At 42.3% G+C, this 26,328-nt stretch overlaps 1 protein-coding gene and 1 long non-coding RNA gene across 5 annotated transcripts in view; both read left to right on the forward strand.

Annotated features, from left to right (window-relative positions):
- The first annotated feature begins 2,489 nt into the window (after positions 1–2,489).
- LOC129818217 (uncharacterized) lies at positions 2,490–9,991 on the forward strand. The gene is made up of 6 exons (XR_008753917.1): positions 2,490–3,038; positions 8,495–8,548; positions 9,082–9,188; positions 9,293–9,411; positions 9,504–9,577; positions 9,776–9,991. It is a non-coding gene; the product is annotated as an uncharacterized LOC129818217 (long non-coding RNA).
- Positions 9,992–24,365: 14,374 nt separating this feature from the next.
- The window catches only part of setx (senataxin), a 47,680-nt gene continuing 45,717 nt past the window's right edge, over positions 24,366–26,328 (forward strand). The window contains exon 1 of one of the 4 annotated variants that reach the window (XM_055873952.1): positions 24,366–24,462. Coding sequence is in view for 3 of the 4 variants with exons in the window: in XM_055873954.1 (XP_055729929.1) it covers positions 25,578–25,580 (3 nt within the window). In the remaining variant the exon portion in view is untranslated. Of the gene's footprint in view, positions 24,463–25,356; positions 25,581–26,328 lie in introns of those variants that run through there. The other 3 variants (XM_055873954.1, XM_055873953.1, XM_055873951.1) reach the window with 3 other exon arrangements.

A 26,328-nucleotide genomic window follows, 5' to 3' on the forward strand; every position in this document is an offset into this window, starting at 1 on the left:
GGGAAAAAACATATGACATTCTAAAATCCATGTACACAAACAACAAGTGTGCGGTTAAAACTGGCAAAAACCACACATTTATTTCTACAGGGCCGTGAGGTGAGACAGGGATGCAGCTTAAGCCCCTCCCTCTTCAACATATATATCAACGAATTAGCGAGGGTACTAGAACAGTCTGCAGCACCTGACCTCATCCTACTGGAATCTGAAGTCAAAGGTCTACTAATTGCTGATGATCTGCTGCTTCTGTCCCTAACCAAGGAGGGCCTACAGCAGCTGCACTTCCTAACCTCCTGCCAAATGTATGACCATATTAGATTACACAAACCAACAAAGAATTTGAAAACAAATCCAATTTTGATAAACTTCCATATCTATTGGGTGAAATACCACAGTGTGCAATCACAGCAGCAAGATTTGTGCATGTGTGCGTGTTGAGAGCACTGGTTGAGAGAGTGCTGCAGCTGAGAATGCACGTTGTGACAACTTTTTACAAGTTGCAGGTAGGCTATTTAGATTGGTCATTATGGAGACACTCTGTTTCCATAAAACATTTTAAAGCACTAGAACTGATAGAACGGGAACAAAGCATTGGAAAACGACTTTCTGCGTTTCTCTCAGAGGTGGTTAAAAGTAAATTCTAATGTAGACTTTTCTTAACGGTATCTAGTGAAGAGTTTTACTCATGCACAGTTCTAGGGTTTGGAGCACTGTGTGAGTGGAAATTTGGAATGGAAGTTACTCCCTCGTGTGCTTGTGTTGTGGTCAAAAGTCCACAATGAAAATGAAAAGTGGAGAATGATAGGTTACATTTGCATATATTGGCCATCAAGTAAGCTATTAATTTATATGCCATTGTGTAACGGATGTGAAATGGCTAGCTAGTTAGCGGTGGTGCGTGCTAATAGCCTTTCAATCGGTGATGTCACTTGCTCTGAGACCTTGAAGTAGTGGTTCCCCTTGCTCTGCAAGGGCCGCGGCCTTTGTGGAGCGATGGGTAACGATGCTTCGTGAGTGACTGTTGTTGATGTGTGCAGAGGGTCCCTGGTTCGCACCCGAGGGGTCGGACTAAAGTTAAACTGTTACAATTGCAGGCTACTGTAACCTACCATTTGATACAATACATATATATTGAAATTATGATATCACTGGAGTCATTGCAAATCAATTTGTGCCACTTATGTAGCCTACCTGGAGCTGACAAACAGATTTAATAAACAGCCTATAACTCAGTTTGTTGTTGTAGCCTTGTGTTATTTTGCAATTATTAATGGCCATGTTTAGTTAATTAAATTGGAAGCTGTCAATTGTGATCTTGGTCACAGCTCTATCGCAAATGTATTATTCTCCACATGTAATGTCAGTTTCATTGTGGACTTTTCCCTGAAATTAGATGTTGGCCTATCAGGGGCTATAGGCTACCTGCATCTAGCTCAGCAAACCATGGCAAAATGTAATTGCAATTATAAACCCAGATTTTAGTCAGTAGCCTATGCCTAATAAAATAAGTTAATCTCACAAATAGGCCATTTATCACTGTTTGTAGTCTTAACATCTGGCACATAATAATGGCACAATTGCCAAAATATAGTCTAACATTAGTTTGTTTAAGTTCATCCAAGTACTTCTTGCACAGATATTTCAAGATCCTGTCTAACTTTCATCACTCAAACTCTCCTGTCGGATTTATCGATAGTTATGCACATGTGCAAACAGGGTTGATTTACAATTATTAACTTGAGCTCTGAATGCTGATTGGTTGAAAGCCATGGTATATCAGAGGCGTACCACGGGAATGACAACTTACTTTTTACTGTTCTAATTATGTTGGTAACCAGTTTATAACAGCAATAAGGATCCTCAGGGGTTTCTGGTATATGGCCAATATACCACGGCTAAGGGCTGTTCTTTGTGGTATATTGTCACGCTCTGACCTTAGATATCTATGTTTTCTTTATATTTTGGTTAGGTCAGGGTGTGACGAGGGTGGGTACGCTAGTTTTGTATTGTCTAGGGGTTTTGTAGGTCTAGGTGATGTGTATGTTTATGGTGGCCTGATATGGTTCCCAATCAGAGGCAGCTGTTTATCGTTGTCTCTGATTGGGAATCATATCTAGGTAGCCATTTTCCCTTTTGTGTTTGTGGGTTCTTGTCTATGTGTAGTTGCCTGTCAGCACTCATTTGTATAGCTTCATGTGTAGTTTTGTTATTTTGTTCAGTGTTCATTCTTAATATATTAAAGAATGTACACATGCTGCGCCTTGGTCCGATTCATACGACGAACGTGACATATATGGCCTGTGGTATATGTCTCATGTCCTAAGAACAGCCCTTAGCCATGGTATATTGGCCATATACCACACCTCGGGCCTTGTTGCCTAATCATAGCAGTCAAAACAAGTTAGACTGACATCCATTGATGGAAAATTATCTTTAGAGTTTAAAAGGGCGGTTTGTCTTTTCTCTTGGAACATATCCTTAAACTCGCAAGAATTATTATTTTGATGGAAAAACCAAATTTTGCTTCTTAGCCTACGTTGTTAAAAATTATGACGATATTCGTTCTTATTTAGCTCGAAAACGTTATGGAAAAAGGGTTTATTGGATAAATGTGGCAACTCCCCTCTTGCAAAAAAAAGGCCTTGTGAGTATTCCGATGTCATCGGGCTAGAAATTTTAGTTGGACCTGGCAACCCTGGAGAGCTTTCAGTTGACGTAGAACGCCTCCTGGCGGCCATGTTGGAAGACCACCGCATTAATTATTTTGACAACAGCCGAAGGGCTACCCCAAACGGAATGATAAAAGTGACTAGAACTAGTTGATTCATCACCACGGTCATTTTCTTTGGAGTATATGGCTGCTCAAACGAGGCCGGAAACACAAAGGGGGGAAAAGATGTTTACAGATTCCCCGCAATCATGAAACACCAATGAGATAAGACTCAAGAACTCAGAAAAGCAAAGAAACCTTTTTGCCCGTCAAGACCTCAACCCAGACAGCTCTCAATACAGGGTTTGCTACGATCATTTCATCATTGGTAGGTCAAGTCTTATCGATTTTGAGTTTAGTTTCGCTGTTATGCTAACCAGGCGTTAACAACACGAAGCAAAATTAGTTGGATCGATAACTTGTAGTCTAGCTGTTAGCATGTGTCGCATGAGTTTCACGTTTTGGGAATCCATTTTTTTCACCATAGAAATGCTGCTTATAACAAAGTATTACATGCCTCTATCATCGCATTTGCGGGCTAATGTGAACCTACTATTCCTAATGTGATGAGTAGATTGGATAGTGATAATTTAGGCTGTTAATAAGTGCGTAGTGGCATAGGTTTATAGGCTACATCAGAGACGTTTTTTTCCTTTGCACGGGAAAAATGTGGCCTTTGATAACATTAAATGCAATTCTACTACACTTTATATCACTGAAGACATTAACATAATATTTTTTTAATACGATGGTATTCTAGGCCTACTCTACTGACAACAGATCAATTAGAACGACCTTGTCTTGAAAGCAACCATGTAATCTAGACCGAGCTAAAGACAGTTTCAAGTTGGATATTCGCCGGATATTCGCCAGTAGTTTTCCTTACGTCCACCAACAGCATTTACGGACCGTCAACATAGTGACAAAATAACTCTTTAACCATTACTCCAAACACTTTCAAAACTGGTTGTAGCTAACCCGATGGCATAGACACACATTGCACACCCTTTAGTTTGTCCATGTGACCTAATGACTTCAAACAAGGTTCCGTATGTCCACTGACTAGCCTTCTATATTGCACACCCTTTAGTTTGTCCATTTTCATCTCACATAGTTTTACATACATTTTTCAAAATGTAGAATTTCAATAGCTCCTTGGTCATGTGACCTAGTGACTTCAAACCAGGTTCAGAATGTCCACTCAGAAGGCCTACACATTGCACACCCTTTAGTTTGTCCATTTTCACCTCACATGGTTTTACATGCATTTTTCAAAATGTTAAATTTCAATAGCTCCTTGGTCATGTGACCTAATGTCCCCTGACTACCCTTCTGTATTGCACACTCTTGTTTGTGTACTTTCATCTCATGCTATTAGACTTAAATCTGTAAGCTTTGCAGGCCTTCATTTTACATGGGTGTTAAAAAAAATTTTTTTTTAAATGTACCATCCTCGCAATAACTATCTTTCACATGGACACTGAAAAGATCTGCAAATGGCAATGTGGTATGGATGAAGGACAGGAGATGTGTTCAGAGGTGCTTAAAGGAAGGTGCACAGGTAGGCCTCATGAAAAACACTGTTTCATATGCTATTTTTAATCACAGTAATAGGCAGTGATTTATCAGTCACAGTGAACTTGATAATGTGAAAGAATCTTTTTCATAATGTACACTATATGAAAGTGATGCTAAGACAAATCCTTCTATGTTGAGTATTAGAACACAGTTTACATAACCTGATAATGACTTGATATTTGAGTGCATTTGTTTTTCGGATGAAAATAGTTATTTGATGCATAGCCTACTATTTCTAACTGGGAAAATACATTCCTATGTCTTTTGTGAGTAAAATCCTTTTTCCAAAATTGATTTAGGTACATTTTTGTGAAGAGGTATGAGGGTTGTGATATGGGTCATTTAATAGTAAAATCATTTAAGGGATCAATACATTTCTATATTGCTTCCCCAGTATCTGCATGAACCATCAGGCCCAGTGTTTTTGGTTGACCCTGCTGGACAGAAAGAGAAGGAGGAATCGGAACACGCTGCATTCAAATTCAGATCTTAGTTATTCTATTGTACTGGATCTAAGTGTAATACTTTTTTATGACATACTGTGAAAAACTCTCTTGGCTGCTGGCTCTGTCACTTTCAGACATGCGCAGAGCAGACTTGAACCACAGGGGTTCTCTGTAAAGAGAGAGTAATCCAAAAGGCACAGACACACCCCTTGACTTTCAATTGGCACTGTTGACCTGTATGTATTCTCTCCTGATTGCCAGACTGTGCACCACAGAGCCAGTCTGACTAAAGTGCCAGAGGTATGAGGAGAGACATCCTCCTTTGTATTTATGGGAACAAATATTTCCTAACACTTTGGATCCTATTCTTGGACAGTTAGAAGACACAATGCATCAATGCAACAAAAAAAAGTATTACTAATTGCTGTCCATGAGTAACCTCAACCTTGTGGGTCTATGGATGTTTGGGCCAATAAAGTGCCAACTCAATTCTAACACTGACGAGTCTCTCATGCCCCTATGAACGGGGACACAGGGCAACAGTTTTTAATCTAAACCAGCCCTTTTTTACTGGAGTACACTAACCCCTAATTGGGGCTCTTTTCTTGACACATAGTAGCAGTTTACCAGATAACAAGTCAAGAAGAACAAAAGTAGATTGTTGTATGGGTGTATTACGTCCTGTGCTGCCACATTGTCATATCCATTCTGGATTCTGAGTGTTAAAATCATAGCTGAAAAATGCCTTTATGTATGTGTATGCATTTTCCGCCAAGACAGAACTGCCAAAGGGGGTGGAGTTGCAATCTACTGCAGAGACAGCCTGCAGAGTTCTGTCATGCTATCCAGGTCTGTGCCCAAACAGTTTGAGCTTCTACTTTTAAAAATCCACCTTTCCAAAAATAAGTCTCTCACTGTTGCCGCTTATTACAGAACCCCCTCAGCCCCCAGCTGCGCCCTGGACACCATATATGAATTAATTCCTCCCCATTTATCTTCAGAGTTTGTACTGTTAGGTGACCTAAACTGGGATATGCTTAACACCCCGGCCTTCCTACAATCTAAGGTAGATGCCCTCAATCTCACCCAAATTATCATGGAACCTACCAGGTACAACCCTAAATCCGTAAACTCGGGCACCCTCATAGATATCATCCTGACCAACCTGTCCTCTAAATACACCTCTGCTGTCTTCAACCAGGATCTCAGCGATCACTGCCTCATTGCCTGCGTCAGTAATGGGTCCGCGGTCAAACGACCACCCCTCATCACAGTCAAACTCTCCCTAAAACACTCCAGCGAGCAGGCCTTTCTAATTGACCTGGCCCGGGTATCCTGAAAAGATATTGACCTCATTCCGTCAGTAGAGGATGCCTGGTTATTCTTTAAAAGTGCTTTCCTCACCATCTTAAATAAGCATGCCCCATTAAAAAAAAATTGAACCAGGAACAGATATAGCCCTTGATTCACTCTAGACCCGACTGCCCTTGACCAGCACAAAAACATCCTGTGGCGTTCTGCATTAGCATCGAATAGCCCCCGCAACATGCAACTTTTTGGGGTTAGTTAGGAACCAATATACACAGGCAGTTAGGAAAGCAAAGACTAACTTTTTCAAACAGACATTTGCATCCTGTAGCACAAACTCCAAACGGTTCTGGGACACTGTAAAGTCCATGGAGAATAAGAGCACCTCCTCCCAGCTGCCCACTGCACTGAGGCTAGGAAACAATGTCACCACCAATAAATCTACGATTATTGAGAATTTCAATAAGCATTTTTCTACAGCTGGCCTTGCTTTCCACCTGGCTACCCCTACCCGGTCAACAGCTCTGCACCCCCCACAGCAACTTGCCCAAGCCTCCCCCATTTCTCCTTCACCCAAATCCAGATAGCTGATGTTCTGAAAGAGCTGCAAAATCTGGACCCCAACAAATCAGCTGGGCTAGACAATCTGGACCCTCTCTTTCTAAAAATTATCTGCTGCAATTGTTGCAAGGCCTATTACTAGCCTGTTCAACCTCTCTTTCTTATCGTCTGAGATCCCCAAAGATTGGAAAGCTGCCGCGGTCATCCCCCTCTTCAAAGGGGGAGACACTCTAGACCCAAACTGTTTCAGACCTATATCTATCCTACCCTGCCTTTCTAAGGTCTTCGAAAGCCAAGTTAACAAACAGATCACCAACCATTTCAAATCCTACCGTACCTTCTCCGCTATGCAATCTGGTTTCCGAGCTGGTCATGGGTGCACCTCAGCCACGCTCAAGGTCCTAACCGATATCATAATCGCCATCGACAAAAGACAATACTTTGCAGTGGTATCCATCGACCTGGCCAAGGCTTTCGACTCTGTCAATCACCGCATTCTTATCGGCAGACTCAACAGCCTTGGTTTCTCAAATGACTGCCTCGCCTGGTTCACCAACTACTTCTCAGATAGAGTTCAGTGTGTTAAATGGGAGGGCCTGTTGTCCGGACCTCTGCCAGTCTCTATGGGGGTGCTACAGGGTTCAATTCTCGGGCCGACTTTTTTCTCTGTATATGATGTCGCTCAATGATGTCGCTCTTTTGGCTGTTGATTCTCTGATCCACCTCTATGCAGACGACACCATTCGGTATACTTCTGGCCCTTCTTTGCACACTGTTAACTAACCTTCAGACGAGCTTCAATGCCATACAACTCTCCTTCCGTGGCCTCCAACTGCTCTTAAATGCAAGTAAAACTAAATGCATGCTCTTCAACTGATCACTGCCCGCATCTGCACACCCGCCTAGCATCACTACTCTGGATGGTTCTGACTTAGAATATGTGGACAACTACAAATACCTAGGTGTCTGGTTAGACTGTAAACTCTCCTTCCAGACTCATATTAAGCATCTCCAATCCAAAATTAAATCTAGAATCTGCTTCCTATTTCGCAACAAAGCATCCTTCACTCATGCTGCCAAACATACCCTCGTAAAACTGACTATCCTACCGATCCTTGACTTCGGTGATATCATTTACAAAATAGCCTCCAACACTCTACTCAGCAAATTGGATGCAGTCTATCACAGTGCCATCCGTTTCGTCACCAAAGCCCCATATACTACCCACCACTGCGACCTGTATGCTCTCGTTGCCTGGCCCTCACTTCATATTCGTCGCAAACACACTGGCTCCAGGTCATCTATAAGTCTCTGCTAGGTATAGCACCGCCTTATCTCCGCTCACTGGTCACCATATCAGCACCCACCCGTAGCACACGCTCCAGCAGGTATATTTCACTGGTCACCCCCAAAGCCAATTCCTCCTTTGGCCGCCTTTCCTTCCAGTTCTCTGCTGCCAATGACTGGAACCAATTGCAAAAATTACTGAAGCTGGGGACTCATATCTCTCTCACTATCTTTAAGCATCAGCTATCAGAGCAGCTTACAGATCATTGCACCTGTACGTAGCCCATCTGTAAATAGCCCTTCCAACTACCTCATCCCCGTATTGTTATTTATTTTATTTATATTTGTTTAGTTTTTTTCTCCTTTGCACCACAGTATCTCTAATTGCACATTCATCTTCTGCACATCTCACTCCAGTGTTTATTTGCAAAATTGTAATTATTTCACCACAACGGCCTATTTATTGCCTTTACCTCCCTAATCTTACTTCATTTGCACACTGTATATATACTTTTGTATTGTGTTATTGACTGTACGTTTGTTTATTCCACGTGTAACTCTGTGTTGTTGTTTGTGTCACACTGCTTTGCTTTATCTTGGCCAGGTCGCTGTTGTAAATGAGAACTTGTTCTCAACTGGCCTACCTGGTTGAATAAAGGTGAAATAAAACATTTTTAAAAATACTGTATGTGGGAATGTCTTATGTCCGTCCTACATGTTGTGTTGGTACATGGAATATTCCTCAACTGCATATATCATAAATTGCTATTGCAAATAGAAGTATTATGTTCAACAACTGATATTTTCAGATATTATTTTGACAAACACACTTTGGTGCTTACAATTAATTCTCTATTGTCATAGATTTGGTGGGCACTGTCATCTGTGATCTTTGTGATGTGACTTTCTTTAAGCACGTACTGATGAAACTGTCACTTAATATTTTTTTCTTAGTCTACAAACGCTCTACATTTATTCACTCTGTGATAGGGTTGGATCCTATATGCTACTTTTATTATTGTCCTGTAAATGGTTCAGTCCCTATAATTTAGGCTGTGTGAAGAATGGGGAATAAAGGAAATTACCTCTACTAATAAATTACTACTAGATTATAGTGAAAACAGCATACAAAGTTGGCTTGTGTATCCATTTGCCTATAACTAATCATAATTCCATTATTTTTACATAAAGAGAATATTTCAAAATGAGAAGATCCTGCCATGGAAAAGACAACTGGGTGGACATAAAGTGGAAAGGAGGGGAAATAACTCACACCATGCAGCTGGACACCTTCAGCTGTGGGGTCTTTATAATGCAGGCTTGGAAGTTATATTTTCAATAATGAATGGTTAGCTGTTATGTGACAATTAGGTCAAAAACTCTATTTTTTTTTTTGGTGTAGATGGCCAAGGAAGTTGCACAGAACTTCCCCAACATCCCCTCCCAAATTGATATGGAACCTTCAAAAACACATGGAGCAACTGCGAAATGAAATGAGTGAGGATATACTAAAAATGTCTGGTATGAAATTTATTTCAAGGTAAATGTAAATTCTTTATTTTTATGTAGTAGTGTGGGACAGCCATATGTTCAGTTCATGCCTATGATTTCAGAGTTCAACAAAGCCAACAACTGCTTCATCTGTGCCACTGATAAAGAACGTGGATGTGGCCCAGAGACTGACTGGGTTAGTAACTTTATTTAACATGTTTAGAATCTTTTGACAACAGTGACGGCATGTTAGACAGTTTATGAAATAACACAATAGATGGCTAATTCATCATTCGTCATACTGCATTGATATTTTATATTATTTATAACGTGTTACGTTTTGTTTTGATTGAATGTTTTGCATGCCAACGGTGGTTCCATGCGCTGTGCCTAGGAATGAAGACAAAAGAGTTCAACAGAGTAAAGAACACAAACTGGAAGTGCTGTCTTTGTTGTTGAAAATGTATGCTATACCTCATCCACACTGAAGAGGCTCTGAAATGTACATCAACCAGGGATAAAGAGAAAGTTAACACTGTGAAATGTTTCATACTTAATTGAAGTTAAGTGTCTGTTGACATGTTGGAAAAGATTAAAGGTCTACAATTTGTTTAATTTGTCAATATTACATTTTTATTAATTGATTTACAGGCCACCATTACTGTGGTTACATGCTCAGTATATGTATTGACCAGCAAACCCACTGCAGCCTACCTCACTAGCTCACTCTCCATCCCTGCTTTGGACAATTAATAGCATGACTCTCGTACTTTGCCCTTTTCCTTTATGGTTGATATTAACGACGAAAGGAGATATTATCTGTCTCGCTCCTATTGTGTACCGCTGTTAAATACTGTGGAAAAATAAAAAACAGGGAAAATAGGTACTTAGAACTACCAATTATTGTAGATAAATATTAAAATAAAGGGTAAACACAACACTGGACTGAACCCCCTAATTGTCAAACTAATAATAATGTACAACAATATAGAAGATGCATGACTAGAGGTTACGCAATATGGGTGTATATCCACTGTACGCTTCTTAGGTGTGTAATTTACATGACCAAGGAGCTATTGAAAATGTGAAACTATGAAAAATGTACGTTATACCGTGTGATTTTACAGTACACAATCAAGTGTGCGATATAGAAGGGTAATCAGTGGTCATTAAGTCACATGACCAAGGAGCTATTGAAATTCTACATTTTGAAAAATTCCTGTAAAACCATATGAGATGAAAACAGACAAACTAAAGGGTGTGCAATGTGTAGGCCCACAGGTCACATGACCAAGGAGCTATTGAAATTTGAATGTAAAAAAACTTTGTACTTTGTTTACGCTCCCTAACTAATTCAGTTTGGAATACAAAATGCTGTTCACATTTCCACATGTTTGTTAGCTTTGGAAACCAAATTAATGTCCGAGTCGTGAAAATAAGACCTGTGCAATGTTGTGCACAATTTTTCCAGCATCATGACACTTATTTGGAGTCTGTGGCTCAAGTGGTTTGAAAGCTATTGAGGTTTGAAAGCGCAAATATCCTTTGAATATCCAACTTTAAACTGTCTTTACCTCGGTGTAATCTAGGCCGAAAAGGGGTCTTGGCTAAAAGGGATCCAGCTTTTCGCAAATTGACGTAAAAAGTTTTATTTCGCTTTTTAGCTAACCTTAACTTTTTTCACAACCTTAACCTAATTCTTCTAACCTGCTGTGTAAATTCTCAGTATCATTTTACAAAGCTGGTTCCCTTCTTGCCATGACCATGAAAAGGGTAGACACAAATTGTACAATATGATGTCCATACAGTCTGAAGGAAATTCTTGTTCAAAAAAACATTCATATGATAACCCAATGATAATTTTAGAACTTTATTCATAAGTTGAGGGAAAATGTATGGACATTACCGCATAGGACAAAGGCCTCAATGGAATAGGCTGGAGCAACCAATGGTAATGGTTGCTCCAGCCCAACAATATATTTAATCTTTATATGACACTAAAACACCTGAATGAATTAAACACAACCAAACACTTAAGAGCCCCGATGGTATAGGTGACCTGAAGATCTGATATTCTAACGTCAGGTGTGCTTCTCATTTGTTTATGTACTGTAGGTTCACCAGCTGACCAATATCAAGACACCCATGTTGACTGGATTCCCCCTGTGAAGATGAGTAATGCTGCAGCAGCATCAGTATCTACTACTTCTTCATCTTTTTCCAGACAAGAAAGAAGACATCCCTCAGTTATATAACATGGTTGTCATATGCTGTGCTTTGGACAATTTGAATGATTCGGTTACAATTAAGTAGAGCACCTTGTCATGACAAAAGTGCCCCCTTAAACTGTATGAATATAATGTAATTTGGAACGTTTAAAAGACTTGTTGATATTGTAAACATACTGTACTTTAAGCTATATTGTTGTCTAAGTGAAAAGACAAGTATTTTGTCATATTTGCTTTGCCTAGCCCCATTGAATAAAAAGTATTTCTTATGGCCCAACTATTGCAATGTTCCGTGCTTTTCAGAAACATGGTTCTCAGACAAGATACCCCCCCACGGCTATCCAACTCGATCGATTCTTCATTCAACGGGCAGACAGGATAGTGGAGTCAGGGAGAGGCTGCCTTTCTGGTTCCGGTGATTTTAACTTGGCGTCACTAAATCAAAAAGATATATAATTCACATGCGTCGAATACAAAAGGTATAGATAGACCTTACAGTGAAATGCTTACAATGCGGTTAAGAAAAATAAGTGTTAAAGTATTTACTGAAATAAACTGAAGAAAATAATTAAGGTGCAACAATAAAATAACAGTAGCGAGGCTATATACAAGGGGTACGGGTTAGTCGAGGTAATATGTACATGTAGGTAGAGGTAAAGTGACTATGTATGTATAATAAACAGTAGCAGAAAAAGTTTGGCATGGGCTCTCAAATCCTGAAAAGGTTCTACAACTGTACCTTTGAGAGCATATGGACTGGCTGCATCACTGCTTGGTATAGCAATAGCATCGCCCTCGATCGCATGGCGCTACAGAGGGTTGTGCGGGCAGCCCAGTACATCACTGAGGCCAAGCTCTCTGCCATTCTGGACCTCCATATCAGGTCAAAGACCCAAACCATAGATTTTCTCTGCTGCAGCACGGCAAGAGCTTGAACAGCTTCTATCCCCAAGCAATACGACTGATAAATAGCTAACAAAATTGCTACACAGACCAAGTTTACCTTGCATCTTTATTGACCTTTTATTTCAGTATTTTGCACTGTATGCACACTCACAGGGCCCTACACACTGTCACTCCATTTTCTCACTCACACATATTATGCACATACATTTATACAAACTCTACACACTCACAAGGTGCTGCTACTCTGTTTATCTTATATCCAGTTGCCTAGTCACCTGACCCCTATACATATCTACCCCCATCACCCCAGTATCCCTGCACATGTAAATATGGTATTGAATTTAAGTTTTTTATATTTCCTGTATATAGTATGTTTGTTTACTTTATTGTGTATTTCATATTTCTTGTGTGCTTTTTTCTAGTAATACATTTGATTATTGCATTGTTGGGTTTTGAGTTCGCTTTAAAGGCATTTTACTGTGCATGTGACATTAACTTGAAACGTGTCATTCTTTTACAATTTAAACACATTTAGCGTAGACAATGTAACGTAAACTCACCCCATTCCGTACAAATGTGTGAAACCGCAACATTCAAACGAGGCTACAAAGAAAACTAATGGGACTGTAGTGACTGTAGTGTTGACTTCTGTTAGGAGAATTTTGTTCTCATGTTCATTAACCAATTCAATTAAAATACTCTGTTACTAAGAATTTGTAAGGTTCTTATTAAAATGAAACAGACAGAGGCCAGTCTACTTAGTCAGCAGGTTTATTTACGAGAGCTCTGCTTATCATTTCCTGTACATTGGTCTATATACCTCACATTTTGTCATAAATGTCCCTCCTCTCAGAAACAATGACAATATAGTTCACAAGTCTTCTCCTTCTCATATATTGCCTGCCACCTGTTATACAATCTACTACAAGCCCAAGGTCTCTCCCCTCCCTGGGTGGGGACAGAATGTCCTGAAAGGAACACAGTAGTAGAGCTTGTCTATCGATAGCTCCTCTCTCCCCTCCCTGAGTGGGGACAGAATGTCATGTAAGGAACACAGTAGTAGAGCTTGTCTGTCGATAGCTCCTCTCTCCCCTCCCTGGGTGGGGACAGAATGTCCTGAAAGGAACACAGTAGTAGAGCTTGTCTGTCGATAGCTCCTCTCTCCCCTCCCTGAGTGGGGACAGAATGTCCTGAAAGGAACACAGTAGTAGAGCTCGTCTGTCGATAGCTCCTCTCTCCCCTCCCTGGATGGGGACAGAATGTCCTGAAAGGAACACAGTAGTACAGCTTGTCTGTCGATAGCTCCTCTCTCCCCTCCCTGAGTGGGGACAGAATGTCCTGAAAGGAACACAGTAGTACAGCTTGTCTGTCGATAGCTCCTCTCTCCCCTCCCTGGATGGGGACAGAATGTCCTGTAAGGAACACAGTAGTACAGCTTGTCTGTCGATAGCTCCTCTCTCCCCTCCCTGGATGGGGACAGAATGTCCTGAAAGGAACACAGTAGTAGAGCTTGTCTGTCGATAGCTCCTCTCTCCCCTCCCAGGGTGAGGACAGAATGTCCTGAAAGGATCACAGTAGTAGAGCTTGTCTGTCGATAGCTCCTCTCTCCCCTCCCAGGGTGAGGACAGAATGTCCTGAAAGGAACACAGTAGTACAGCTTGTCTGTCGATAGCTCCTCTCTCCCCTCCCTGAGTGGGGACAGAATGTCCTGAAAGGAACACAGTAGTAGAGCTTGTCTGTCGATAGCTCCTCTCTCCCCTCCCTGGATGGGGACAGAATGTCCTGAAAGGAACACAGTAGTAGAGCTTGTCTGTCGATAGCTCCTCTCTCCCCTCCCTGGGTGGGGACAGAATGTCCTGAAAGGAACACAGTAGTACAGCTTGTCTGTCGATAGCTCCTCTTATCTCATACATTGTCTCACACTTGCACCCTGCTTACATACTAAAAAGGAACAAAAAGTCCTTGTACTAGTTCTGACTAAAACTACACACATCAGATTTAGATTTATGATTCTAATAAATTTCATACAATCATACAGTGACAGGGTAGAATTCTGTTAGTTATAGTTCTACGTTAAATGTATACATCATTTAGTCATTATTCATAAAATTCATAACAACTTCAAAATCGGCGGTGTGAACTAGGTTTCTATTCAAGCGTTGATCGACATGGTAATGGCTCTATAGTATTGGAGAAAAGTTGAAAAAACGGACCCTCCGTTACATCGTGGCGTGTCATGTCGTAACGTACAGCACTCATAAAGCAACTATTTCTGTCTTACAATCTCCACCAGGTGTAGCACTTCTCTCATCGTTTAAAAACAAGAAATGGACAGTGACAGAGGTAGGGAGGATACCTAGTCATTTTTTGCGTCATCATTGCATGCGATCATCATTCTCAAAGCCACTGTTTACTTCTAAGATCACTATCACCGCCCTAAAAACCCGATTAAAATTCGACACAAACCTTCAAATAGGTATGTAATCACACATTATATAAACTCTTTATAGTGTTTTATATTTTAGTGGCGATAAGGTGATACAGATTGAGTGAAAAAAAGCAATTTTCCCACACGACATCTCTCCTTCTCACTATCACGCATTAGTTTCCCTACCCCACCCGCCATTTTTAAAAAGCCCCAATGGGGCTCATTGCCTGCTTGAATTATGCAGAAACGGGCAGAGTTTAGGTCATGTAATTGATTCTGTTGGAAAGGGGAGAAATTGTGCGTTACAATGTTATTGACATTACAGTTGATCTGGAAGTATTACGTTTTTGGGGCGCTAAAATAAGAGCAATTGTACGGACCAAGGCGATGTACGAGTTTACACAAGTTTACGTTAGTTGTTGTGGTATTGTAACCGATGTGAAATGGGTAGCTGGTTAGCGGTGGTGCGCGCTAATAGCGTTTCAATCGGTGACGTCACTCGCTCTGAGGCCTTGAAGTAGTTGTTCCGCTTACTCTGCAAGGGCCGTGGCTTTTGTGGAGCGATGGGTAACGATGCTTTGAGGGTGGCTGTTGTGCAGAGGGTCCCTGGTTCGAGCCCAGGTAGGGGCGAGGAGAGGGACGGAAGCTAAACAGTCTTAAAAAAGTGGCTTGGTATCTCCAAGTGCCACTTAGACCTTCTGGGAGAAAAGTATCTGGCATTGAACTTGGTAGTAGTTATATATTTTAAGCTAAGGATCACATCTGCTTCCAGACATTTCACCACCTAGAGGCCGGCTCGGTCCTCCCCTCCCGCTCCGTGGCTCGACGACTCATTGCGAGCTCACAGAACAGGGCTCCGGGCAGCCGAGCGGAAATGGAGGAAAACTCGCCTCCCTGCGGACCTGGCATCCTTTCACTCCCTCCTCTCTACATTTTCCTCTTCTGTCTCTGCTGCTAAAGCCACTTTCTACCACTCTAAATTCCAAGCATCTGCCTCTAACCCTAGGAAGCTCTTTGCCACCTTCTCCTCCCTCCTGAATCCTCCTCCCCCTCCCCCCCCCTCCTCCCTCTCTGCAGACGACTTCGTCAACCATTTTGAAAAGAAGGTCGACGACATCCGATCCTCGTTCGCTAAGTCAAACGACACCGCTGGTTCTGCTCACACTGCCCAACCCTGTGCTTTGACCTCTTTCTCCCCTCTCTCTCCAGATGAAATCTCGCGTCTTGTGACGGCCGGCCGCCCAACAACCTGCCCGCTTGACCCTATCCCCTCCTCTCTTCTCCAGACCATTTCCGGAGACCTTCTACCTTACCTCACCTCGCTCATCAACTCATCCTTGACCGCTGGCTACGTCCCTTCCGTCTTCAAGAGAGCGAGAGTTGCACCCCTTCTGAAAAAACCTACACTCGATCCCTCCGATGTCAACAACTACAGACCAGTATCCCTTCTTTCTTTTCTCTCCAAAACTCTTGAACGTGCCGTCCTTGGCCAGCTCTCCTGCTATCTCTCTCAGAATGACCTTCTTGATCCAAATCAGTCAGGTTTCAAGACTAGTCACTCAACTGAGACTGCTCTTCTCTGTATCACGGAGGCGCTCCGCACTGCTAAAGCTAACTCTCTCTCCTCTGCTCTCATCCTTCTAGACCTATCGGCTGCCTTCGATACTGTGAACCATCAGATCCTCCTCTCCACCCTCTCCGAGTTGGGCATCTCCGGCGCGGCCCACGCTTGGATTGCGTCCTACCTGACAGGTCGCTCCTACCAGGTGGCGTGGCGAGAATCTGTCTCCTCACCACGCGCTCTCACCACTGGTGTCCCCCAGGGCTCTGTTCTAGGCCCTCTCCTATTCTCGCTATACACCAAGTCACTTGGCTCTGTCATAACCTCACATGGTCTCTCCTATCATTGCTATGCAGACGACACACAATTAATCTTCTCCTTTCCCCCTTCTGATGACCAGGTGGCGAATCGCATCTCTGCATGTCTGGCAGACATATCAGTGTGGATGACGGATCACCACCTCAAGCTGAACCTCGGCAAGACGGAGCTGCTCTTCCTCCCGGGGAAGGACTGTCCGTTCCATGATCTCGCCATCACGGTTGACAACTCCATTGTGTCCTCCTCCCAGAGCGCTAAGAACCTTGGCGTGATCCTGGACAACACCCTGTCGTTCTCCACCAACATCAAGGCGGTGGCCCGTTCCTGTAGGTTCATGCTCTACAACATCCGCAGAGTACGACCCTGCCTCACACAGGAAGCGGCGCAGGTCCTAATCCAGGCACTTGTCATCTCCCGTCTGGATTACTGCAACTCGCTGCTGGCTGGGCTCCCTGCCTGTGCCATTAAACCCCTACAACTCATCCAGAACGCCGCAGCCCGTCTGGTGTTCAACCTTCCCAAGTTCTCTCACGTCACCCCGCTCCTCCGCTCTCTCCACTGGCTTCCAGTTGAAGCTCGCATCCGCTACAAGACCATGGTGCTTGCCTACGGAGCTGTGAGGGGAACGGCACCTCAGTACCTTCAGGCTCTGATCAGGCCCTACACCCAAACAAGGGCACTGCGTTCATCCACCTCTGGCCTGCTCGCCTCCCTACCACTGAGGAAGTACAGTTCCCGCTCAGCCCAGTCAAAACTGTTCGCTGCTCTGGCCCCCCAATGGTGGAACAAACTCCCTCACGACGCCAGGACAGCGGAGTCAATCACCACCTTCCGGAGACACCTGAAACCCCACCTCTTCAAGGAATACCTAGGATAAAGCAATCCTTCTGCCCCCCCCCCCCCCCCCCCCTTAAAAGATCTGATGCACTATTGTAAAGTGGCTGTTCCACTGGATGTCATAAGGTGAATGCACCAATTTGTAAGTCGCTCTGGATAAGAGCGTCTGCTAAATGACTTAAATGTAAATGTAAATGTAGAGGACATTTCTGATCCCCAGCCCCATCGGCATCCCTACAATTAACACATTCCACTACTTTCCCAAATACTACACATTCCTTTGTCTCATGCCCTTCTGCACATTTCTCACACCTTGAACCCTCCCTCCTGCATAATTCTGCCACATGCCCATAAGCGTGACACCTGTAACATCTTGATGTATTTGGCACATACGCTCGTACAGGATAACTTCACTTTATCAGGCAAAGACTCTTCTGTTTCCCCACTCTTGCTACCCTGTCTGCGTCGCGTCAAACAACGAGCATCACATACACCGGGAATCTTTGCCCTCAGCAGGTCAATGTTTATATCTACTGCTACCTCAGTTATCACTCCTTTCATTGGTGCCCTTTTCTTGAGAACGAAACAATTCACTTTTCTTGCCCCCATTCGTTTTACTTCGAGCGCATTCTTCCTCTGTCCAAAATAAACACAAACAATTATCATTAGACCACTTCTAGTTACCCTCACCGATTCCACATGACCCAACTCTTTTTTCACCCACCCTGAAACCACAAATGGATCAACCAAAAGGCAAAAGTCCACTTTTTCCATAAACTTCACTCCTACTGTCAGACTCTTCTTCATCCTGATCCTCGATACATACCTCGGTCGCCGATAACTTCACCGCACTTACCACCTCCGATACTTCGCCCTCATTCACTTCCATTTCTCCTCCTGTCTTCAGCTCCCGCTGCTTACACTTTCTACCATTCTTCTTTGACAAATCATCTCAATTTTTTCCAAATTTTTTATCCGACTCAAGCTCACCCTCTTAGACCTCCTCTCCTCTCTTTTTCTCTCCATTCCTTCTCCGTTTTCCAAGTACGTCTCATTATCATAATACTGTCGCTCCATCCCTGACACCAATCTTTCACTTGCTTTCTCTAGGGACTCCATTTTCCCCTTCCGGAATTCTGCTCATGTCACCAATAACGTGCATAAAACAACGCAGCTGGGCCTTCCGACCTTCCAATACAATTCACAACAGTCCGCTCTGTCGACAATCGGTCGGAAAACTCTCTCTTAAAAGACACACCTTTTAATTACATTTTTGTATTTTTAGTCTTTTTTTTATTTATTTTTTATTAACAACAAATCAATAAAGGAAGTACATGTGGGAACAAAAGGATATATACATAATATACAAGGGACAATTGGGCTAGGGGGTACAATATCACATTACACAAGGACCTTAAGTTAAGGGACATACATACACTTATAATTCTTAACAGCTTTTTTGTTAGTAGAGTATTTAATTGTCTTAAAATATAGTTCAATTTCTTTTTGTAACGTAAGAAAATGTGGTGTTTTGTTTGTAAATGTACATTTGTGAATATTAAATTTTGCCAAAAGAATAATGAAATTAATTACATAAAATTGTTTCAGCTTATTTCTATCGTAGGTAAAGAATCCAAGCAGTACATCTCTAAAATCTTCATAAATGTGTTCAATTATAAATCTACTAATGTCTTGCCACAGTTTCCTTACATGAATACAATGCCAAAAAATATGCAACACCGTTTCTGGGTGGTCATTACAAAAGGTACAATTTGAGTTTATTTTTTCCTTTTGTAAACTTTGCTTTGAGTAGAAATTCCAGTTTTGATTTGACAGAAATTCAAATTTGATAGACTATATCCCCTCTATCAAATCAAAACTGGATTTTTTTTTAAAGAATGCTAAACATTTATAAAATAAATCATACCTAGTTTGATGTTTCTGTGACAAACGGTGAATTAGTTCTTGATTTATACCCCTTTAAATGGCATTTTATAGATGTTATGTATTTATATGAAATCAAAACAAAAATTTGTATTCAAAACAAAGGTTGTAAAATTATGCAAGACATTTATAGAATAAACCATAACTAATTTTATGTTTCTGTTACAATCAATTAATTCGTTTTGATTTTTACAATTTTAAATGGCTTTTTCTGTTGACTGTCCGTTGACTGTCCGTTGACTGTCCAAATGTGTGAATATAAAACCAACTTTACCTTGGTGGTTAAAGTGCTGTAACTGTGGGGACGCCGGTGGTGTGGCATATGGGGGTTGTGCAGTGGTGAAAAGACAGGTGGAACTTGTATTTTCGTGGACTTCAGGAAACAGCAGAGGGTGCACCCCTCTATCTACATCGGCGGGATCGCAGTGGAGAAGGTGGAAAGCTTCAAGTTCCTTGGCATACACATCACTGACAAACTGAAATGGACCACTCACAAAGACAGTGATGTGAAGAAGGCACAACAGAGCCTCTTCAACCTCAGGAGGCTAAAAAAATGTGGCTTGTCACCTAAAACAAACTTTTAAAGATGCACAATTGAAAGCATCCTTTCGGGCTGTATCACCGCCTGGTACGGCAGCTGCACCACACTATGTCAGAAGAAGGCCAAAAAGATCATCAACGACATCAACCACCTGAGCCACTGCCTGTTCACCCCGCTATCATCCAGAAGGCGAGGTCAGTACAGGTGCATCAAAGATGGGACCGAGAGAGTGAAAAACAGCTTCTATCTCAAGGCCATCAGACTGTTAAACAGCTATCACTAGCACATTAGAGTCTGCTGCCAATATGCATAGACTAGAAATCACTGGGCACTTTAAGGAATGGAACACCAGTCACTTTAATAATGTTTACATATCTGGCATTACTCATCTCCAATGTACAGTCGTGGCCAAAAGTTTTGAGAATGACACAAATATAAATTTTCACAAAGTCTGCTGCCTCAGTTTGTATGATGGCAATTTGCATATACTCCAGAATGTTATGAAGAGTGATCAGATGAATTGCAACTAATTGCAAGTCCCTCTTTGCCATGCAAATGAACTGAATCCCCCAAAAACATTTCCACTGCATTTCAGCCCTGCCACAAAAGTACCAGCTGACATCATGTCAGTGATTCTCTCATTAATACAGGTGTGAGTGTTGACAAGGACAAGGCTGGAGATCACTCTGTCATGCTGATTGAGTTCGAATAACAGACTGGAAGCTTCAAAAGGAGGATTGTGCTTGGAATCATTGTTCTTGCTCTTACCATGGTTACCTGCAAGGAAACATGTGCCGTCATCATTGCTTTGCACAAAAAAGGCTTCACAGGCAAGGATATTTCTGACAGTAAGATTGCACCTAAATCAACCATTTATCGGATCATCAAGAACTTCAAGGAGAGCGGTTCAATTGTTGTGAAGAAGGCTTCAGGGCACCCAAGAAAGTCCAGCAGACACCAGGTCCGTCTCCTAAAGTTGATTCAGCTGCGGGATCGGGGCACCACCAGTACAGAGCTTGCTCAGGAATGGCAGCAGGCAGGTGTGAGTGCATCTGCAAGCACAGTGAGGCGAAGCCATCTGGCGGATGGCCTGGTTCTTCTTGACGAGGGGCAGCAAAGAAGCAACTTCTTTCCAAGAAAATCATCAGGGACAGACTGATATTCTGCAAAAGGTACAGGGATTGGACTGCTGAGGATTGGGGTAAAGTCATTTTCCTGTGTCATGCCAATAGTAAAGCATCCTGAGACCATTCATGTGTGGGGTTGCTTCTCAGCCAAGGGAGTGGGCTCACTCACAATTTTGCCTAGGAACACAGCCATGAATTAAGAATGGTACCAACACATCCCCCGAGAGCAACTTCTCCCAACCATCCAGGAACAGTTTGGTGACGAACAATGCCTTTTCCAGCATGATGGAGCACCTTACCATAAGGCAAAAGTGATAAGTGGCTCGGGGGAACAAAACATCAATATTTTGGGTCCATGGCCGGGAAACTCCCCAAACCTTAATCCCATTGAGAACTTGTGGTCAATCCTCAAGAGGCGGGTGGACAAACAGAAACACACAAATTCTGACAAACAAGCATTGATTATGCAAGAATGGGCTGCCATCAGTCAGGATGTGGCCCACAAGTTAATTGACAGCATGCCAGGGCGGATTGCAGAGGTCTTGAAAAAGAAGGGTCAACACTGCAAATATTGACTCTTTGCATCAACTTTATGTAATTGTCAATAAAAGTCTTTGACACTTATGAAATTATTGTAATTATTCTTCACTATTCCATAGTAACATCTGACAAAAATATCTAAAGACACTGAGGCAGCAGACTTTGTGAAAATTAATATTTGTGTCATTCTCAAAACCTTTGGCCACAGACTGTATGTACTGTATTCTATACTATTCTATGGTATCTTAGTCCGTTCCGCTCTGACATTGCTTGTCCATATGTATAAACTCTTAATTCATTCCTACTTAAGATGTGTGTATGGGTAAATGTTATATATTTTGTTAGATATTACTGCACTGTCGGAGCTAGAAGCACAAGCATTTCGCTACACCTGCAATAACATCTGCTAATCACGTGTATGTGACCAATAAAATTTGATTTGATTTGGGTATGACGCTTGGCACACCTGTATTTGGCGAGTTTCTCCCATTCTTCTCTGCAGATCCTCTCAAGCTCTGTCAAGTTGGATGGGGAGCATCGCTGTACAGCCATTTTCAGGTCTTTCCAGAGATGTTCGATCAGGTTCAAGTCCGGGCTCTGGCTGGGCAACTCAAGGACTTTCAGAGACTTGTCCCGATGCCACTCCTGCGTTGTCTTGGCCGTGTGCTTAGGGTTGTTGTCCTGTTGGAAGGTGAACCTTTCATCAAGAAGTTCTCCGTACTTTGCTCTATTCATGTTTCCATCAATCCTAACTCGTGTCCCAGTACCTGCCGCTGAAAAACATCCCCACAGCATGATAATGCCACCACCATGCTTCACTGTAGGGATGGTTGCAGATTTCCTCCAGATGTTACGATTGGCATTCAGGCCAAAGAGTTCAATCTTGGTTTCATCAGACAAGAAAATATCGATTCTCATGGTCTGAGAATCCTTTAGATGCCTTTTGGCAAACTCCAAGTGGGCTGTCATGTGCCTTTTACTGAAGAGTGGCTTCCGTCTGGCCACTCTACCATAAAGGCCTGATTGGTGGAGCGCTGCAGAGATGGTTGTCCTTCTGGAAGGTTCTCCCATCTCCACAGAGGAACTCTGGAGCTCTGTCAGAGTGATCATCGGGTTCTTGGTCACCTCCCTGACGACCAAGGCCCTTCTCCCCCGATTGCTCAGCTCTAGGAAGCGTCTTGGTGGTTTTCCAAACTTCTTCCAGGTAAGAATGATGGAGGCCACTGTGTTCTTTGGGACCTTCAATGCTGCAGACATTTTTTGGCACCCTTCCCCAGATCTGTGCCTTGTCACAGTCCTGTCTCGGAGCTCTACGGACAATTCCTTCTACCTCATGGCTTGGTTTTTGCTCTGACATGCACTGCCAACTGTGGGACCTTTATATAGACAGATGTGTGCCTTTCCAAATCATGTCCAATCAATTGAATTTACCACAGGTGGACTCCAATCAAGTTGTAGAAACATCTCAAGGATGATCAATGGAAACAGGATGCACCTGAGCTCAATTTCGAGTATCATAGTAAAGTGTCTGAATAGTTATGTAAATAAGGTATTTCTGTTTTTTATTTTAAATACATTTGCCAAAATGTCTAAAAATGTGTTTTTGCTTTGTCATTATGGTGTATTGTGTGTAGATTGAGGAAAATAAATAATGTAATTTTAGAATAAGGCTGCAATGGTAACAAGATGTGAAAAAAGGGAAGGGGTCTGAATACTTTCCGAATGCACTGTATGTCAGTCAAGGACATTCATATTGTAACACAATTTGGTATACATGTTGCTAACACTGTCAAGACTCAAAATATGCGAGAACATTCATATTTATCTCTTGATCTGTTTGAAATTTGGCACACATGCTCAGGGATATGAGTCTAGCTAACCCACGTGATATTTCAAACACCACTGGCCTGACTTTTACAGAACTCGGGTGAATGATGTGTCTTGCCATAGACATCCGGTATGTACATAATTCGTGGGGGACAACATGTTTACTGTTTCCTTGTTTTGGATCGAAAAAGTCTAGGTAGCTTAGCAACCTGAAGTTTAAATATATACCAAATTTGATCACGTTCACATTTTTCCTAACACAAAGAAATAGGCCTATTTTAGGCTTTTAATACCAAGTGTAGGCTACAAATATTTTAACGCTACCGCTTTGTTTCCCCTGGCCATAGGGGATCCGGGCATATAGGCTTCTTCTCTAGGCTATCTGCAGCTGTGGTTGTTATCGGTTGATCATATTGAAGCACATATTAATTGTACATGATTTGTAGAGATAATGGATCCGTGCTGTTTGGTTGATCAATATGTGTTGTCAGGTTGGGTGGAGGAGAGGTTGGGGACTGTTGAGTTGGTGAAGGTAACTCGGAGTGGACTTGTGATGATTTATTGTGTTTCCAATGCCCAGAGGGAGAGGGCGCTCTGGATTACGAGATTAGGGATAATAATTGTGACGTGGTTTGCTTTCCGGAGCAGGGTGCTGTTGAAAGGAATCATAACAGGGGTGGCATTAATAAGTGTTGAGGAAGAGCAATTGAAAATGAAGATTCCCGGTGTCTGTGACACCTGCAGCTTGATGAGACGTAGATCCGTTAGGGAAACTGAGAAGACATTATATGTCATGCTGAGTTTTGATGTGGAATCATTACTAGGTAAGGTCAAGGTAGGAAGTGTCAGTTATCCCGTGAGAGTTATGTAATGAAAATATTACGTTGTTTTAGGTGTCAGGGTCATGGGCATATTACAGCAGTGTGTAGGAGGGAGATGCCTAGATGTGAGAAGTGTGCAGGAGGGCATGAGACGAAGGAATCTGTGGTATCGGGGCTGGAGATCGGAGGTATCCGGTTATAGAAAGGCAGATTGAGGTTGCCAGGGTTAGAGCAGTACAGAAAGTGCTGAAGCAGTGAAGAGAGTGGTAGAGGAAGATGGGTACAGGGTGAGGGATCCTGAGAGGATTCCTGTGAGTAGGCAGCACAGAAGGATGGTGGCACCGTAATTGGGGAAGACGGGCTCGTGGTAATGCCTGGAGTGGAATTTGTGGAATGGAGTCAAATACATCAAAAACACGGTTGGCCATTCCATTGGCTCCGTTCCAGCCATTGTTATGAGCCGTTCCAGCTATTGTTATCAAGAGAGAGTGATGGGAAGAATATGTGCTTCAGCAAGGTGGGCTTTTTAGCATTTGTAGTCATGGTTGTTAATTGTACTGCAGAAATGTATCTTAATTCACAGAAAATAGAGGTTTGTAGCGGCAGAGAAGGACTTGGGATTGTGAGAATTTACTGCAGAACAGCTGCAGTAGGTGTTGCGTGGTAGTGATATCCTCTCAGACCTGGTCTGGAGTTGGACTAGGTAGGGTTAAATAGTGGATGGTGGTGTTTTTTTTTTAAAGATGGGGCTAATATGTGGTTGGGTAATTTTCCTTATCCTTTTTCCTAATTTTGCGTCTAAGAATATAATGTAGGTATGCCGTGAATGGCCTCACACACCATTACAGTAGGTGGCGGTGTATGCATCTAAATGTTGGATACGATCCGCCAACCAAATCCCAAAGAAGAAGTAGTAAGTAAATCAGCAGGGGACAAGGGGGGTGAGAACATCACTGGCTTGGCCCAGAGGATTTTTTTTTCGGGAATGACCGCGTGTGTTTGCAGTGTAAACAGCACGTTAGCGAGAAATGTCATTGAATGTTCGTGCTATTGGGAATCTATATATCTACAAAGATTAAATAGATTAGTGCACCGTTTGGATTACGCAATTGTACAACATGGTGAGTTCTGGTTAAACAAGACGTGACTTTCCAGACCGCGGCATGGTTCGACTCATGCCACCAGGTTTACTTCCTTGGTTTCACCAGACAACTTTGTTGACACAACTGGAAGCTAGACTACAAACGTCTCTAAAATCGCCAACAAATTGAATGTTGTGACATTTGCTGATAAGGAAAACAAGTAGCTAGCTAACTATTAAATTTGGCGTCATATCTAGCTAGTTAAGTTAGTTACGTTTAAAACGTTCCTGCTTGTTGTGCATCTAGCTAAAGCTAACGGTGCGTTAGCCAGCTAACTAACTACAATTTGCGGTGCTAGTTGCTAACTACCTAACCAGCCACTTGACGAATCACTTGATGATTTACAGATTTAAAATAACATTTAGACAGTCATGCACACCAACATATGGAATATTAGTGATATTGGAGCTCTTTTGTTGGTGAAATGGGGCCTGACACTGCTAGGCCAACTAGATAATAATGCCAATATCACTGGAAACGGCGTTTGTAGTACAGTAGATTGCCTAGTAGCTAGTAACGTTATTACAAAATGCTCGTAGTAACGTTAACTTGGTTACAAATTTTGCATGTGTCAACAGCAATTTTTTTCTAACGCTTTTTCTATTAGTTGTATAAGATTTCATGTTGGCATATTCACTTTAACAGGCATACTTCCTGTAATTTAGCTAGCTAGATAAAGCCCTGTTTACTGTACTTTAGCCAGCTAACTAAAATACAATAATTAGGC

The sequence above is a fragment of the Salvelinus fontinalis genome, chromosome 21, assembly GCF_029448725.1.
Source record: "Salvelinus fontinalis isolate EN_2023a chromosome 21, ASM2944872v1, whole genome shotgun sequence".
NCBI lineage: Eukaryota > Metazoa > Chordata > Actinopteri > Salmoniformes > Salmonidae > Salvelinus > Salvelinus fontinalis.